We start from the raw sequence: 18,092 nt of genomic DNA on the forward strand, positions 1-18,092 counted from the left end.
AGGCATGAACTATGCTCACAAAATTCGGTACACATATGTATTATACCCACATATGCAAAAAAGCCTCTTGACCTCATGACCTCAACCCAACAGGAAGTCGGCCATTTTGGTTTTGATTTTTCCCGCCTAAAATTAACTCCTCCCACAGCGTTCGCCCGATCAAGTTCAAATTAGGTACGCAACATATCCAGACCTAGCTGAGCTTAAGTTGTGCTCTGTGCATCCGTAGGTCAAAGGGCGTGTCTGCCAGGGCTCAACTAATTTTGGCGTGCTCGCCATGTACATACGAGTGGCTCTCACGCCCACATACTTCATCCAATCAGCTTCAAACTTGCTGGACATGATGATGGCTCCGCCCTGAACGTCCCGATATATTAACTTCCCACCTAACTCATAGCGCCCCCCGGTGGTAACAGGAAGTGAACTTAAATTCATGAAAAATACATAGTTGACCCCATCAACTTCATTCCACTTCTAAAACATGCAGAACCAGTTGGTGAAGCTACATTATGAACACTGTGAAGCTACGAGTAATGGCGTCCCTGTGGGGGCGTGGCTACCATCAATTCCTCGCCATGAAAATACGTTTGGCTTTTTGATGGCTTTATTGAACACGTATCATCATGAAAATTGATACACAGGTCCAGGGTGGAGACCTCTTCCATCTGATAGGGGTGTCGCTCATGTCGCCCCTTAGTGGAAACAGGAAGTGCCATTTTTTGCATCAACATTGTCCGATTTCCACGAAACTTCACATGTGTGATGAGGGACTGACCCTGAACACACCTGCATGCATCCCATTACGGCCCCCTGGTGGATGAACCATCAACCTCTCATAACTCCTTCATGCTTTGTCCAATTCACTCCAAACTTCACATGACTGATGAGTGGCCGCCCTGAACACACCAGACCACACCAGACCATATGTGTAACTACCTGTGACTGCCCCCTACTGGATCAACGAAACATTGCATTTTTGGCCTCCTTCCAGGTTTTTTTCTCACTTTCTGCTTCACGCCACAGCCCCGCCATGCCTCAGGCCCCGCGGTGGCATGGGTGAGCGAGGGCCCGTCATCGCCGCTTGCGGCTTTAATTATTATTATTATTATTATTATTATTATTATTATTATTATTATTATTATTATTATTATTATTATTATTATTATTATTCCGACATTTCGTGCCCCAATTTCGCCCCTTTCCCAAATGCGAAAATGCTTATACTTTTGCACGGACGTCCGGCCTCATCCGAAATTCAATATTTTTGGGTGGTCGCACATGGTCGACGCAGAATGGCGGAATAGCGCCCCCTACAAAGTCCAAAAATGCCCATAGGGAATTTTGCTAACTTTGTCCTATGCTCACAAAATTCGGTACACATATGTATTATACCCACATATGCAAAAAAGCCTAGTGACCTCATGACCTCAACCCAACAGGAAGTCGGCCATTTTGGTTTTGATCTTTCCCGCCTAAAATTAACTCCTCCCACAGCGTTCGCCCGATCAAGTTCAAATTAGGTACGCAACATCTCCAGACCTAGCTGAGCTTAAGTTGTGCTCTGCGCATCTGTAGGTCAAAGGGCGTGTCTGCCAGGGCTCAACTAACTTTGGCGTGCTCGCCATGTACATACGAGTGGCTCTCACGCCCACATACTTCATCCAATCAGCTTCAAACTTGCTGGACATGATGATGGCTCCGCCCTGAACGTCCCGATATATTAACTTCCCACGTAACTCATAGCGCCCCCCGGTGGTAACAGGAAGTTAACTAAGATTCATTAAAATTACATAGTTGACCCCATCAACTTCATTCCACTTCTAAAACATGCAGAACCAGTTGGTGAAGCTACATTATGAACACTGTGAAGCTACGAGTAATGGCGTCCCTGTGGGGGCGTGGCTACCATCAATTCCTCGCCATGAAAATACGTTTGGCTTTTTGATGGCTTTATTGAACACCTATCATCATGAAAATTGATACACAGGTCCAGGGTGGAGACCTCTTCCATCTGATAGGGGTGTCGCTCATGTCGCCCCCTAGTGGAAACAGGAAGTGCCATTTTTTGCATCAACATTGTCCGATTTCCACGAAACTTCACATGTGTGATGAGGGACTGACCCTGAACACACCTGCATGCATCCCATTACTGCCCCCTGGTGGATGAACCATCAACTGCTCATAACTCCCTCATGCTTTGTCCCATTTCCACGAAACTTCACATCTGTGATGAGGGACTGACCCTAAACACACCTGCACGCATTCCATTACTGCCCCCAGGTGGATGAACCATCAAATGCTCATAACTCCCTCTTGCTTTGTCCGATTCACTCCAAACTTCACATGAGTGATGAGGGGCCGCCCTGAACACACCAGACCACACCAGACCATATGTGTAACTACCTGTGACTGCCCCCTACTGGATGAACGAAACATTGCATTTTTGGCCTCCTTCCAGGTTTTTTCTCACTTTCTGCTTCACACCACAGCCCCGCCATGCCTCAGGCCCCGCGGTGGCATGGGTGAGCGAGGGCCCGCCATTGCCGCTTTCTGCTTTAATTATTGTTATTATTTTAATCAGTTGACAGCCCTAATATTTAAAGAAACTGTACTATTTACATATCTTCTTTGTTTAGGTTTGGTCATAGTGTAGCTGTGGTACAGTACTGGTTGGATGAGACAGTGTACTCTGATAGTGTCATAGCTTAATTCAACATTAATTGGCAACACAAGGTTTGAGTGTTAATCTTTATGCTTTTAATTCACCTTTCTGCAAACAGGCAAGGGCCCTCTCTCTGTACTCACCTGTCCTCTAAATCACTCCCTTCAGTCAAACGTGTGAGCATAATATCCTGTCCTGTCAATAACTTCTGAGAGGAAGGAGACTTTATGTTCCTTGGGTCTCATGACAGGCACTCTGAAATGCAGGCCGGAGGGCAGGAGCTCAAACTCATTCGGCGAGGGCTGGTCAAGGCAGTCTTGAGTGGTATTGGTTTTCCTCAGTACCAGCTGTTACACTGTAATTCTGAGAGCCACACCTGATTTACCCCAATGATCTTATTTGTCAATTTTGCAAGGCTCCTGTGCTTTTCTTACTGAAAAAGGTAACGTGTATATGCCAGGTTCCACTGCACAAAGTTAGAACCAACTGTCAAAGTGCAGCAGTCATTAAGTATGTAGCTTTGAGAATGTAGAGAGTTTGTGTTTCATCTCCCACTAACAATCAGTCAGTGTTGGTTTCCTTTAACCAAAATGTCAATCTTTAAACCATAACCAATAAGATAAGACAATGCTTTCTTTTTTTCCCTTTTATTTTTGACAGTCAGGCATCATGGAAGGCATTAAACAATGATTAGTTTTGTCATGTACAGTACTAGTCAAAAGTTTGGACACACTTTCTCATTGATGTGAATGGGAAGGTGTGTTCAAACTTTTGACTGATACTGTATGTAAGATGGGTTGTTCAATTAAGCATATTTCACAAGTAGTAATTTTTAGATGTAGTAGCATTAAATGCAGTTATTTGGCCAGTGTAAATGGTGGAAGATGTGATTTGGAGCCAGTGTCACAGCAGTATTTACAGTCATGTTTTTCCCCCTAAGCCTATAGAGCCGCACTACAGGCACATAATCACTCTGCATCAAAGTTCCAGTTATGATCAAGTTTGATTTACACTGCCATTATCCTGTTGCTAAAGGCTCAGTGGATGAACAGCTGCTGCTCTTTGTAGGAACCAGACCATACAAGTCTGAATAGGCTATTTCTGATTGGTCCACCACATAGCAGCGAATGTCAATGCACAGAGAGTCTTATTGATATAACTTCTCTCTGCCCTCCCACTTAACCAGTTGTAACCCCTTAAACAAGACCTGGTGGATTATTAATTAGTTTTTTGAAAGACAAGATTAAGTCTAATGAAAATATCAGCCACATTATTTTCACTGCCGACATCTCCTGGTCTGACACAATCAATAGTACCATTCCTATGTATGAACATATTAATATCACATTGTTTTAATGAAATGAAAAGTGGCAGTCTGGTGGGTAATCTGTTTTAGGTATTGATTTATGCCATGATAATAAGGTCATGGCCTTTAAAAAAAATTTAGCATAGAGACTGCACATAGAATCATTTTTGTAAAAATTGTTTTGACAAAATCAACAAGAAGCAAACAGCAACAGCAAACAGCATGAAGCTGATTTCATCTCATGCCAGCATATTTCTAAGTGATTCATACAGTAATAGTAAAGAGGATTTGCGTGCTTTTGGTATGCTTAGGGAAGTCATGGTTGACAGAAAGAATTAAGTTAAATACTGAATGTCTGAGATATAATTAAATAGTAATTACTAGTATGATACATTTATTTATGTACTTTCACAGTTTGCAGAAATACTAATGCAACTAGATGAATAAATCAGAGGTCCTGTCATTCGCTGTCTTAAATTGAGAGATGTGCATTTATGCAAATCAGTGATTTGTTTTATGTATATGTTATTTGTAAGTGTAGCACAGTAATGTCTCTTTCAGTTTGACACATCCTCTTAGAGACACCAGAGTTCCTCTATCTGTTTGTGTGTCTGTGTGTTTGAGATGAAGGGTCTGGCTAACCTTCTGTGTTTTGTAGTCATTGGCAGTCACCACATTTGGAGAAAGCACCTCTCTTTGTATCCTGAGTTGGACCCATGACATTGACACATGATAGAGCGCAATACCCTGAAGGTGTTATATTGAGTTAATGCTTGAAAGGATGATGTGAACATATTAATGTATGCACATAAACAAAAAAAAGGTGTGTGTGTGTGTGTGTGTGTGTGTGTGTGTGTGTGTGTGTGTGTGTGTGTGTGTGTGTGTGTGTGTGTGTGTGTGTGTGTGTGTGTGTGTGTGTGTGTGTGTGTGTGTGTGTGTGTTTAATATCTGAACTGACACATGTCCTCTGTGTTATGACAGATGCTATGTTGCAGGTGGCTGACAGACTGGTGGGACCCGTCAACATTGAATCAGTTATCGAGCCAATAGACATCAAGATCTCAGAAGCTATAATGACCATGCAGGACAACAGCATGCAAGTGTCAGCCAAGGTACTGTATGTGAATTACTTTTCATCACAGCACGATGTAAGTCATGATGCAAACTGATTGTATAAGATGTTTGATTAGATTTTTTTTTTCTAGAATTAATATACATTTACATTTAAAGCATAAACAAACCAAGTAAAGCTTAGTTATTTCTAATTATAGCAACCATTTTTCATACATCTCAATTCTCATGATGTAGGTCAGAGCTATACTGTATTAAAATGCAAATACAGTGTATGTCTGGAAGCCCAAAATGATTTTTTTAACCAAGAGAACAAACGAAAACATGTATTATTGGGACAAACATCTTTTTGACACCACCTACAAATCTTGCCACATTGTTTAAAGAAATCTTAAAATTGCTGATATACAATTATGTGATGTGAAAAAGGAGTAGAGCCTAGGTCTATCTTACTTTAGTGGTAAGCATTTCCAGTCCTCCCAAAATACACGTCCATCGTTTTTGCATCTTTGTGGTCTTGATGAGAAGTAGCATAGCCTAATTACCTCTGCTGGTCTTCAAAGGCTGTCCGGTCTGTGTCTGTCATGTCCATGTCCACGTCTGTGGCACATTCGGCAGGAATGGAAGCAGAAAGGAGGCTATTGTTTAACTTAAATTTGATGACATATTACAAAGTTAAATTATAAGACAACACAACTAGAAGCCTGTTCATAACCTGCATGTAAACAGTTTAGGCTATCAGCCAGGCTTATTAAATAAATAACTGGGCTTACTGTAGTGAGAAAGTTCCACCTTTTGGGTCACTGCTGGTGGGCCAGATGTTAATGGGGCAGTCCTTTTACTGCACAGATTTGATAGTGTCAAGGAGCGCAGCATAGTGCTTGATGGCTTAAATGTGGTACATCCACCTTATTCTTCACACCCTCTGATGTGTGCAGGACCCCGCTAAGCGTGCCTGTGATGAGCCAGTTTTGTGGTTTTGTTTTGATGAGGTTGGCTTTGAAAAACATGTTCACATGATGCATTTGAATGTATAAGACATGAGACATTTAGGGCAAACTTGCCCAGTTCACTGAGCACCTTTTTCCCTTCAAAGTCCTCCAAAGTAGAGATATGGTGCCAGAATTCATCCATATCATTTGTCTTTATGTATTATTCTAAGGTCATGAGAGGCAATCGCCTCCATTGGTCATTGATGGCTTGGAGACGGTCTGCGTCTGACATGTCAATTAACCATTAAACATTTGCTGCCTGAGTGGAAGCAGAGGGAGACACTCTGCTCATGCCCTAGCATTAGTTGCAGTGGCAGGAGAGAGGCTCATTATGTGAGTCAAAAGGGCATCATCAAAGTCAAAGCGCATCTTAATTTCTCTGCAGGCAACCCTAAGAAAATGTTGACAGTGCACATGATAATCCATCACGGTAGCTTGTGTAATCTTTGACTGTTGGTCCTGCTGCATAACCTTCACACCCAGGTATCTCATGTTCAGTGGTGTAAGTGTTGAGCAATCAGTTATATCAATCAGATTCATTGCGGTGTGTAGAATATAGTCCCTATTCAGGAAGGTCAGCAGGAGATCTTTGTAGGTCTTGCACATCTTATTTTCTCAGTAATGTATTCGCCACACTTTTGCTCAGAAAGTATTGATTAAGGTCTGTAAACTTTGGCAGTCATTAGGTTTTTATATTCTCCACAGCATTCAATATGGCCTCAACCCAATGGTCAGTGTAAAAAAGCCAGAGGGCATCCCAATGGGTGAACACGTTTGGCAACTTTGCTCAATGACAGCCATCATGTGTAGGAGGGCTTCAGTATTTTGTGAGGTTCGACATGGCAAAATTCTTGGAATTCACAAAGCATTGAGCACTGTTTTTAAAATATCCATGTACGTCTCTGCTTAAATCCTTGCACTGGTGAGGAAGCTGTTTACACTAGAACACAGGTGTAACAAGTGGCAAATACAAGGTTGCACTGTGATCCCTGGCAAGACGTTTCTATGATGACTAGAGACAGAATTGTTCTTCTTATCATAATGTTGCAGCCATCCGACTCAAACCTCACTACATTTTTAAGTGGCACACCTGCGTTGGTGAATAACTTTATCAATTCATCGTAAAGCCTTTCTGCAGTTGCTCCTTCTCTGACAAAATGCCTGTATTGATCTGTAAAAATCTGCACCATTTTCCAGAAAAAACCTGTTTTTGCCCTCTTCAGAAACAACGAACAAGGACATAGTTAGTTTTTACGTTACCAATGTCTGTTGACTTATTAATCAAAATGCTGAAATGTTTTCCTTCTTAGGATTTCTGAAAGATTCTTGAAGTAACAGTTGCCAATAACTTGCTTGGCTATGGCAGTCACCTTTGTATGGCCAACACTGATGTTCTGTGCTGTTTTCAAATCTTTAAAGATGTCCTTTATAACATCCGCCAGCTGGTCTGAGGCCCTTATTGCAATGTTGTGTACTGCTAAAAACATTGCTAGCTTTACCTCTGCAGTTATCACAGCGATGTCTAGCTGGCCTTTGACCGTTCAGTTGAGGCCAGACATTTCTTTTTCTCCTGGGGTTTTTGAGACTTGTAATGACTTTTTAAAATGGAGATCTCAGCCACCATCTGCATGTTGCAACAAAGAAACAGTCTTTACTGTCACATCCTGCAACAGATTGTAGCTGTCCAATAAAATTTGGTTCACTTTTCCCATTCCTGTATATTTGTTGGTGACATTTACTTTTCTTGGCTGTTCCAACAATGACTCTTAGGACTGTGTATGGACAAGAATATGGCGGTACAATACATATCAGAAAACCATATCATGAAAAATTGTAAGCAAGGCGATATAAAGCTATTTTTTAAAATCTAATTTTAGGAAAATTGTCAAAGTATAAAGAAGACTCCACTACATGGATAAAATCTGAGTAAAAAATAGTTTACTGAGATTTGCATTTGTATTTACAACAGTAACATCCAACATCATAGCATTACTTTTTATGCAATCTTATAATGGAATTAACATTTGCCTAAATTAGATAAAAAAAATAATAATAGCTGGAGAATTCTTTAGGTTAGGTTCACATTCTGTTGTACTATGTATGCCAGTTTCTGAAGATGTTAATTAAAGAAAATGTCACTGTAACGTTCAACATCATAACATTATTTTTGTGCAATCTGAACAAAGAAATTACTATTTTATCTGCCCATATCAATGGAAAATAAAGTGCTTGCGAGATTGTTAAAGAAAACACTAAACCAAATGTAAAAATACAGTCAGATGATGAACATTCTAATATCCTTTTAACTTGGATTTCACGTTATTTCAGTTTGTATGAATGTCATCTTTTAATATGAGAGTTTTGTAGTGGAAGATGAGCTGGTCAACATGCCCATCTTTCAGGACACTTCTCTGTGCAGTTACAAATGTCTCTTGTGATGGAGAAAACTCTCTCCGCAGAGACGCTTGTGAACAGAAATGCACGCAAAATTCTTTGCCACTCTGGATAGCCAGGGGTACTCATGTTTGTGTACCTTCCACCAACTGAGAGGATTTTCTGGGAGTAACAAAGGGGTTTCCTCTCTAAACCTCTTAATCTCAGCTGCAGCAGCATCATGCACATGTTGATGCGGCATTGTCTTTGGCAGAGGCAAACTTAGCTCAAAGCAAGTCAGCCAATGCACATGAGCTCTTTTGTTTCTACATAGGTGGTTTGGGGGGCGAGAGCAGGGCCAACCTCATAGTTAGGTGGGTGATGATTAGCCTCCTTTTGACTGGTCAGTCTCTTCCACTGGACTGTGTACCTCCTCTTGCTGCTGAAAAAAAATCAAAGCAACAATCAAGCTAGTATTCATTTTACAGTAAATTTGCATTAACTACCAAAACACATAATCTGAGCCCAAACTCATCCTATTCTTTTTTTTTTTTTTTTTAACATAATTATCCAAGTCCAACTATTAAAACTAAATGGTCATAAATATATTTCATTTGTATTTGTTTAATGCATATTAAAAAAAATAGTCTAATTTTTAAATGTATTTACTTACATTCTGTTGCTTCTTTTTGGCAGCCACCGCAGCATCAGTCATCTTGGAGTAGGTCTCACTGGTCTCTGCTTCAGAGAAAAATGGTTGATCCTTCAATCTATGAAGGATCAAGAGCTGATGCCATCCACAGTGTATTACTCTTTTTTAGCACATCTCTTTCCCAGATCTTGTGCTATAGCAGCCTTGATGTCCTTCACTGTCTGTGTGTCATCCAGACTTTCTTCTGTGCCCATGACAAGCTTGGCGTGAAGTGGTGCAACGATAGACGTAGGCGTGCTCTCCTCTGAAATGACCAAGGTGGCATCCTTCTTTGACATTAGTGCCTTGAGCACTCTGTGCATGTGATGTCAGCCTTGCTCAGTGTTAAGATATCCTTTATATTCTTTCTGACCTCTGGTGAAAAGAGTCCTTCATACATGGCTGGCTTGTTCTTAAAAATCTTTCTAACATGTCATAAGGGCTGTTGCACCTTGTGACAACATCTGTGATCAGTCTTTGTTTTAGTAGCTGGATCAGATCTGTGTTTTAGCTGGTGGCTGGCTATGGTGCTGCATCTGAAAAAGGTTGTGACACATCTGATCCTGCTGAGTAGTGGCACCACTGTTGGCAATTTCAGTGCATTCTGTGAGGCAAGATTCACGCTGTGTGCAAAACATTGTACGTTGGTCATGTCTGCAAGTCTAGCCACAACATTCATTTTGGATGTATTATCTGTTATAATGACAAGATATTATACTTCCAATCTCGAAATGGCCTCCTTCAGTGATTCACTGTTATGGTTACGTATGATTCAGTGGCCCGTAATGTCTAAGAGTTGCATGTTGAAGCAATTTCTCAGCTGAGCAGAGACTCCAGCACCCTCATTTTTACCTCTAGATACAACATGGGTACAGTTGAACCAAAAACTAAAACAGCTTTGAGCCTGGCTCAAAATCCCCACCATTGCTGCTGGCTGGTGTGAAATGCATTCTGCAATATTTGGCTGTCCAAACAAGACGGTTCCTGATGTATCCTCAATCAAATGAGTAGGTTTGGAATGTACTTGGCTGGACATGGACTTTGAATTGGAACAATACTTGGGCTGCTACTGATGACGTTTCATGAGTAGAAAAGAACACAAGTACAGACAAAAACACAGATTGAGAAAGTCTATGGTCTGTCTCACACAACGATACAGTGTTCAAACAGGAAACAAAAGAAGCATTCCTAGAAGCTACAACAGAAACTATAGTTAAGTTAAGAAGTTAACAAGTATAAAGTGATAAAAAGTCTGTGTAAATGATTTTTCTGATTTTGAATGGTGGCTAAACGACGGCCACTATGGCCCTGATTACAACACACCATATACACTACAATGTATGCAAGACACATATGAACACATGCACGCCCTATTCTGCTCCTGCTAGCTTGCCAGTGTAGGTTCCATTTGATTTTATTTATTTATTTCAGGAGGGGTAGAGCGTGCCATTGCTGGGGTAAGTCGCCCCTCCAAGGCAATGGTAGGGGAAACACTGGACAGGCCCAGTATACAAATTTACAATTATATATGTCTAATTTACTAAATCAAATTAGCTTTGAAATAAACATATTACCAACCAAATTACTTTTTTTTTAATCAACATAATGTAGGAACATTACCAACCCTAGGCCCCTCCCTTAAGACTTCTGTGCAGTCCAAGAACATTTCCTGCAAGATGTATTTGGCAAAACCATTTAGTAGTATTAAAGATGATTTTTAGGACACATTTGAGATTTAACATGCAAGAGACAGCTCATTTCCTCTGTAGCCTCCATAGAGTTGAAATTGCTAATCAGTCTTCGAAATAGTTGGTGATTTTAAAAACAGCACATAAAAGATAATATCACACACAGAATTGTTTTGTACTGTCTTTCCTGTCAAAAGGCAAATTTCAATTGAACTTTTTATTCCAATCCTGGGGTGTATTCTGGCCTATCTCCTTGCTAGAGTTACAAAGGTCAGTGTGAATTAGATGTCACATTCTTTCCTATATCAAGTGCACCTCAATTTACAGCTGTACCCATTGTCTATGCACTTGATGCTCCATCCCTGCAAGGTAGTGCTTGGCTGAAAGATTGCTCTGATATTACAATCTTTCTCCACATTCACATTTTAACCATATGTAGTCCTCACCCAATCACCAAGCTTTGGGGAATATGTCAGGCCACATTGCATTGTACCTTCATTCCTGCTGCACGGACATGTTGAAAATCGCTTTACTTGTGTGATGTACAGGATATAAGAATTGTAATCGTGATGAAGAATTGATAAATATTAGAGAAAAGACAGCTCCTTGTCTTGACAGCCATGAAGCACATTAGAGTGCTCCATCACATCCTGAGGCAGTAGCCAGCAGACAGGCCAGAGAGGAATGCTAATGAGCTGTTTGGGGGTATGATGTTTGGGCCCTAATAGCCTGCAGAGACTAAGCCATCTGAAAACAATCTATTCTCACAATGAACCTCGATCAATTACAAATTGATTAATGTCAGGTTCAAATAGTAATAGATCTGCACTTCTATTTCTTTCTTGCTTCACTACAAACAACATTTTTGTCAGTATTACTTAGTTTAAAAACTCTTTTTGTATTTTAGTTCAGAGGTTACTTTGTTGAAAAAGAGTTTTCTTATTAAATGCTGACTTATATTGTACTTTGTGACAAATTGGATTGAGTCTACCACAAAGAGGGTTTTGACCTGGAAATCCTGGTCAGTGCAGGACTGTCTGAAAACACTGTCATTTTGTAGCACTGGCTTTCTGTGAGTAACAACATATCAAGTGTTAATTCATTTTTTGGCTCCAATATGACACATCCTGTGAAAGCAGACTCAGGCACTGATAGGCAGCATTGGTTCCAGGCTGGTTCTGTGTCATTTTCTCAAATCAGACCAGGAATGGTGCTGTGAGCAAATTGACAGAGGATTTTCAAGGTAAAAATGTCAGTGGTGTATAGGCAAACTACAACGTTTGGGGAATCAAAATGGATGTGTGTCCTACAAAGAAGTTGTTGTAACCCTCACTCAGTACGATGTTCATGCAGCTTTAGACTCCTGATAAGATGACTTTTAAGCCATACAGCACCTCAGTGAGGAAAAAAATCTCTCATTTCTGAGGTTATATTGTAAAAAACAGGCAAGTTCCCTTAAGATAAATGCAAAACACTTTCATAGACATTGTCTGGTCAGTATCCTCTTTCACTTTTCCCTCATGTTGTAGTCATTGCTCACCCCCCACCCCCACCCCATCTTTGTGGTAATTTTATCTCACTCTGTTTTTAGGTTTTTCAAGGGTGTGGCCAACCAAAACCTTCAGGAATAAGCAGATCTACACGTGGCATATCAGATGTGTTCAGTGCTCGTTTCAGACCCTACACCCCTGAAGAAAGGCCAACCACAGCAGCCGGGACGAGCCTGGATAGACTGGTACGTATAGTAGAGAGACAGACTAACACTATAAATTGATTGGAAATATATAAAGAAGGGAGTGAATAAATTATCAAATACAGTATGTAAAAAAAATCAAACTATACAAGCCACTTAGGTTTGCATTTATACATTTGTATTGTTAAATGGCAAAATAATAATGAAACATGATGCATAAATAACAGCATGATATAGAATAGCTATTCTTAGAGAGAAATGACTAAAAGTAGAAAAGCTAATACATTCCTGAAATAAATCTTTAACTGTGGGGCTTTCTCTTTGAAGCCTAAAGAAGACTGAAATATCCAATACACATTTATTTTATTGAAAAAGTCAATTATAACAGCTAGTGATGCTGAATACTTTTAACAGCTCAACTGGTTTTCAGGACTGAACAGAAGTGTGTGTTGAGAATTTTTCACATATTTTTGGTGGAGGGCATGCTGAGCTTAAAGCCGATTTACGAGGGCTCATATCCAAGGTCTGAAATGTAATTTCTGTTTGATACACACTCTGTGCCAGAGGATGCAGAGATGCCACAAATGCACATGCTTCTCCACATAATTGAGTGGTTCATATTATTTAGGCTATATTCTCACAGTAAGAATTTGTATAACTGAAGAAAAAGAGCAGAAATCATTGGAACAGAGAGATTTTATTCATGACAAAATGTACCTAATTAGAAAAATGACCTACACCTTATTGCAAAATTTGTACTGTGTTAAGAATCAGCCTTGAAGAGGCAACAGCAGATTCAACATCCACCCACCAAACTTCAGTATGGTGAAAATCCTAAGACATTAATTGAGGCTATAAAAAGATCTATTGCACCATCCTATGCCACTGAAATACAGTGTAGGAGGTTATTCCGTGTTAGGCTCCAGTATATGTAACAACACAGAAGCCCTCAAGTTGACAAGATTTGACAAGCCTACATCTGAGGATCTACTTCCCCTCTTTTGCTAGCTAATTGTATTGAACTGTATGCTCCTGTGATGTCTGTATATGCCCACAAAAGCCCACTCAATATCACATTTTAAATATGATATGATGCTGTAACTATTGCTCTTTTTTTAGTGTCCATTTGCTTTATTTTAATATTCCATCCAAATAATAACATGTCATGGTATCATGAAAACCCTTAATGGAATTTTCCCTTTAATAAATGGGTTATGTAATATTAGTGTTTTGAATAGATTTATCTCAAAAATATTTCAGTTGAATAACAGCTGTTGGTAGTTATGGCATATAATTGGATATTATTAAACCAGGTTTTTTTTTGTTATCCATTGGCCAATCCATTTAACAAATGCTTATTTGTGTAATTACTTGTCCATTTGGAAAATCCAGTTATTAAAAAAATGATTGTGCTTTTAAATAAAAGGTACAGTTCATAATCCCCTGCTTTATAAATTGTTTGACAGGATTAAATGGAAAATGTGCAGAAGCAGAGAAGCAGATTAAAGGCTGCAGTGTGTTTTTTTACAACTGGTCTATACCCCCAAGCATCTAGCTGCAATTGTAAGAAATAAACACATATGAAAGATGCTATAATAGCCAGACGCTTAAAAATGCTATCTTTGAATTCAGCATATCTTAACATACATGCCTTGTTTGAAAAATCTTACCATACCCCCTTCTTGCCTCACAACAAACATCAAAAGGAGCGGGATAGGGGAAAATTAATGCTCTCAGGCCAATTTCTTGTAAAAGATAAGAAAAAATCCCTTCAGAAAAGTAAGTTGCTCAGGATGACAACTGTTTCAAGACTTTGTACTCACTTGATCACATCTTATTCACCTTACTTTTCAAAATTTCAAAATCATGAAGCAGGTTAGGTTGAAATATATCTTTGCTTTACACCACAAAGCTTAAAGTGGTTTTGTATATTTCGGTAAGCTGATCTGATTGCACAAAATAAAATAGCTACTATTCAGACTAATTCTCCACATTGTGCTGCTGTTTGCATGCAGGTCTTGATCTCTGCATTGATCATATTTGATTTCAAGCCAATTTCACACTGCAAAATTCATTGTGAAAAAAGTGGTTTGAGGTGCAAAATCTCAGCACAAGATGAGACTGGTGGATGGAACATTTCAGCAGCACCATTTATCATTTAACTTTTTGCTTCATAACTAATAGACATACTTTTGCTCCTATCCTCTCTCTTAGTTTCTCTATTTCTCCAATGTCCAATTAAATCTCTTTCTTCTTCACTTCTCTGCTGCTCCCAGAGGGTTGTCTGGAGGACAATGCAACAAAGTGTAAGCCTTCCACTCCTCCTTTTACTTTCACCAAGTTATCTGTCTTGTGGTGTTTTATTCGAGCTGCTGCAGTTTTTTTGTTTGTTTTTTTACATTATTTGAAGTTTATATTGATTGCTTGTTTGTGACATGGCTGTTTATTTACCTTGATTGAATTATTTTGGTCTTGAAATGAACTATAAGCTGCTGAGAACAGTCTTATTTTGTTTTGTTTTTTTATCGGATATTCAGTGGTTATAACTGTTGCTTAGCTGCGAGAAAGGTGTGGGTTTTAATCACTGTCATTGGTTCCTCTACTTTGAATACTTCACTGTTCATAAGTGTGATCAGCATATGTTACTTTGTGATGACCTAGCAAAATATCTGGAGTGTTTCCTTACCTTTTTCCCAAAGCATGCTGGGATAAGCTTGAGCACCAGCTGTGGCTGTGTGAGAATAGTAGAAGTATACTCCCTTAGTTTTGCTTGATGATGATGTGTGAGGTGATCTGCATTAATGTTTTTGGATTCTTCGCATGGGTTTATATGAGCTGAAGAAAATTCTGTTGATTATCATTCATGATGAAGCTGAAGGATTTTGTTGAGCAGGGTTTCTGACAATTTTAATCAAATCTTTAATCTTAATCTTTTTTAATCACACCATGAACATATCTTGAAATGCTATTATGATCAGCGTTTGCAGTACTTAGCTGATCTATCAAACAACCAGTGGGCAAAAACCCATCAGTGACACCACTTTTTGGCATTTTTGCAAAACAAATTGTTTAATATATTAATACACACAAATTGCAATATATCATGTACATTGTGCCTTAATAAGTAGTACGGTTGTTGTTATATAGGTTGTTGTAGATAATGTCTTTGCTCAAAGTTTTATTTTACACATGCACTATTACATGTACAACATGCAGGGACATGCTTTGTAGCATGCTCCAGCTATCACTGAATATATATTTATTTCCCTGTTTAACAGTGTAGACCAGATTTATTTACATGAAATCACAATGTTTGATGTGCCATTTGTTACATTTATACTTGCAAATCTACATGTAATTAGGATGATTTGCAAAGGCAGCAGCTGATTACATAATCAGTGACTGCTGCCGCCTTCTACACACATTCTGTCATTGAACAAGAGGTCAAAAGTTGCAGGTCAACTGCAGGATTTATTGATATCACCTAGTTTTATAAAAACATGGAGTGGCTCTGGGCACAGAGCATCTGAGATTATGTGTAAATATGATTATCATTACAAGAATTGCAAGCATTGAGTTTTATGAATTACTGTAATGGCTAAAATACATAAGGCACATACGCGACACGCCACATAGGCAGGGTTTTCTACCAGCTATACAAACTCCTATCAGGAGTTGCAGGTGCTTATGCAGGATTTTGACACATAGTCTATATTAACTGGTACTAAATTATTCAACTAGATCACTTTAACTACAGGATCATGGATACATATTGATTTGATTGATTTATTTTAATGTGCAATGTAAAAAACACTAAAGTTTGCACTTCTGTGCATGTGTTCACACGTGCATTGTACTCATTTTTTACACAGTATGTAGTTTTTACCTGTTGGAGAGCTGCGTAGTCGCAAAAAAATAGACGTGCCGCATAAAAATAGAGATGAGCAGTGCAATGCATGCAGGGATGCATGCGGCTTCTGTGTTCAGTGTAGCAGGTTCAGCTGATTATAATGGATGTGCTCTGATGTGGAGGTGTTTTCCTCTTTGAATCACATGTTTACTTAAAAGGTCATTCTAGGTTTGCTTCAGTAATATTTGTGATAACATATCTCTGAAATGTTGCTCTGTTATCTATATCTGAGATCAGCGCTGAATTAGATAAAAGTGTAAGATCACAGCAGAGTTAGGCGAATGAATGTGCTAACATACTGTCTGAGCCACTCACTTCTCCACCTCACTGCTCAACGATTTAATGTCGCTGTTGGTGGTCTCGGTTTACCATATTAATAGCTGACTTATACAGTATTTTCCTAGGTCCATGTACACACCTTTATAATATTTATATATTTATGATACTGCCTTAAATGTTGCTTTTTTCAGCATTTACAATAAATATGTAGTCTTACAGATGAAGTCATTTTTTTGCCTTTGGTGTATTCTGCTTTGTCTGAATGTATTTGTGTACTGTTTTACAGTTTACTGAATGGTTTTTAAAACAGATGGCATCTTACACAGGCAGTGAAAACAACATTTTTATAAGCGACAAACTCACTCTTAAATCTGAGCATTTTAGACGGTTGTCAAAAATTATGAATACTTTGCAGTGTAACTCCAATTTTATTTATTTTCTTTTTTTTTTTAAACATTGCCAATAACTTTAAATGAGCATGATAACAATACTCTGTTGTTTGCAGATGCTCTGTGCTGCAGGAAAAATTCACAACATACACACTGATGTTAAGTAATCCAACTCTTAACTCTGTCAGTTCTTTCACTGTTTGGATAAATTTGTCTGTCGTATAACACTAGAGCATGTATTGCACCATGTATTCGTATTCTAAGGGAGCTGTGAAGTGTGGATGTACGACACCATTTATATTCTTGATAAGCAGATGTCTGATGACACATTTCTGACAGAAATTACTTTGTTCTCTGTCAGTTTAAACTAGCATAGTTGACAAGACTTTTCTGTCAAATTCTGTGTTGCAAAAAATTTGATAGATGTCCTGAAGGAATTCCATTATTCATTTATTTTCTAAATATTTTGGGCCTTTATAATGGGCTGTTTGTTGTTGAGCACTGTAATGAGGATGCAGTCATTAGCAGTGGCCATGCCCTTCTCCACGCTCCATTTCACATTGTTTTAGCAGGGTGCCACAGCCAGGAAATTATATGGCAATGACCATTTTTCTCAGGAAGGAAAAAAAAAGTGGAAAATAAATTTCTTCAATCAATCCCGGTAATCCAGAGTTGATAGGTATCACCTATGTATACTTTCAGGTGCATTTGTTATCGTAGCCACACTGTACTGAGAGGACTAAAGGATTCATGAAGATTTAGGGCAACATGTTATGAATGTGAATGCATGAGAGAAAAACAGAGCTGAGCATCCTTTAACTTCTGAATGGGAGGAGAAATCACTATTCCCACATGAAAGTTTCTGCTTGCCAGAGTAATCACTCATTCAGAAATCGCTCTGCCCAATACAATTGCAGACACAACTGCCAATTATGACCAATGGTATCACAGCCAAATTGGTTAAAACCATGCGCCATGCCATAAAATGGATCTAGTTGCAACTCTAATGAAATTCTGGCAGATCTGTTTGCTGCAGTT

General features: G+C 39.0%; 1 protein-coding gene across 1 annotated transcript in view; it reads left to right on the top strand.

Annotated features, from left to right (window-relative positions):
* Positions 1-18,092, top strand: part of gpc6a (glypican 6a) — a 152,514-nt gene that overhangs the window by 114,894 nt on the left and 19,528 nt on the right. The window contains exons 5-7 of the mRNA XM_062415969.1: positions 4,950-5,080; positions 12,375-12,518; positions 14,753-14,782. Of these exons, the coding sequence (XP_062271953.1) occupies positions 4,950-5,080; positions 12,375-12,518; positions 14,753-14,782 (305 nt within the window). The remainder of the gene's footprint in view (positions 1-4,949; positions 5,081-12,374; positions 12,519-14,752; positions 14,783-18,092) is intronic.

Source organism: Scomber scombrus, chromosome 1 (assembly GCF_963691925.1).
Source record: "Scomber scombrus chromosome 1, fScoSco1.1, whole genome shotgun sequence".
NCBI classification, from domain to species: domain Eukaryota; kingdom Metazoa; phylum Chordata; class Actinopteri; order Scombriformes; family Scombridae; genus Scomber; species Scomber scombrus.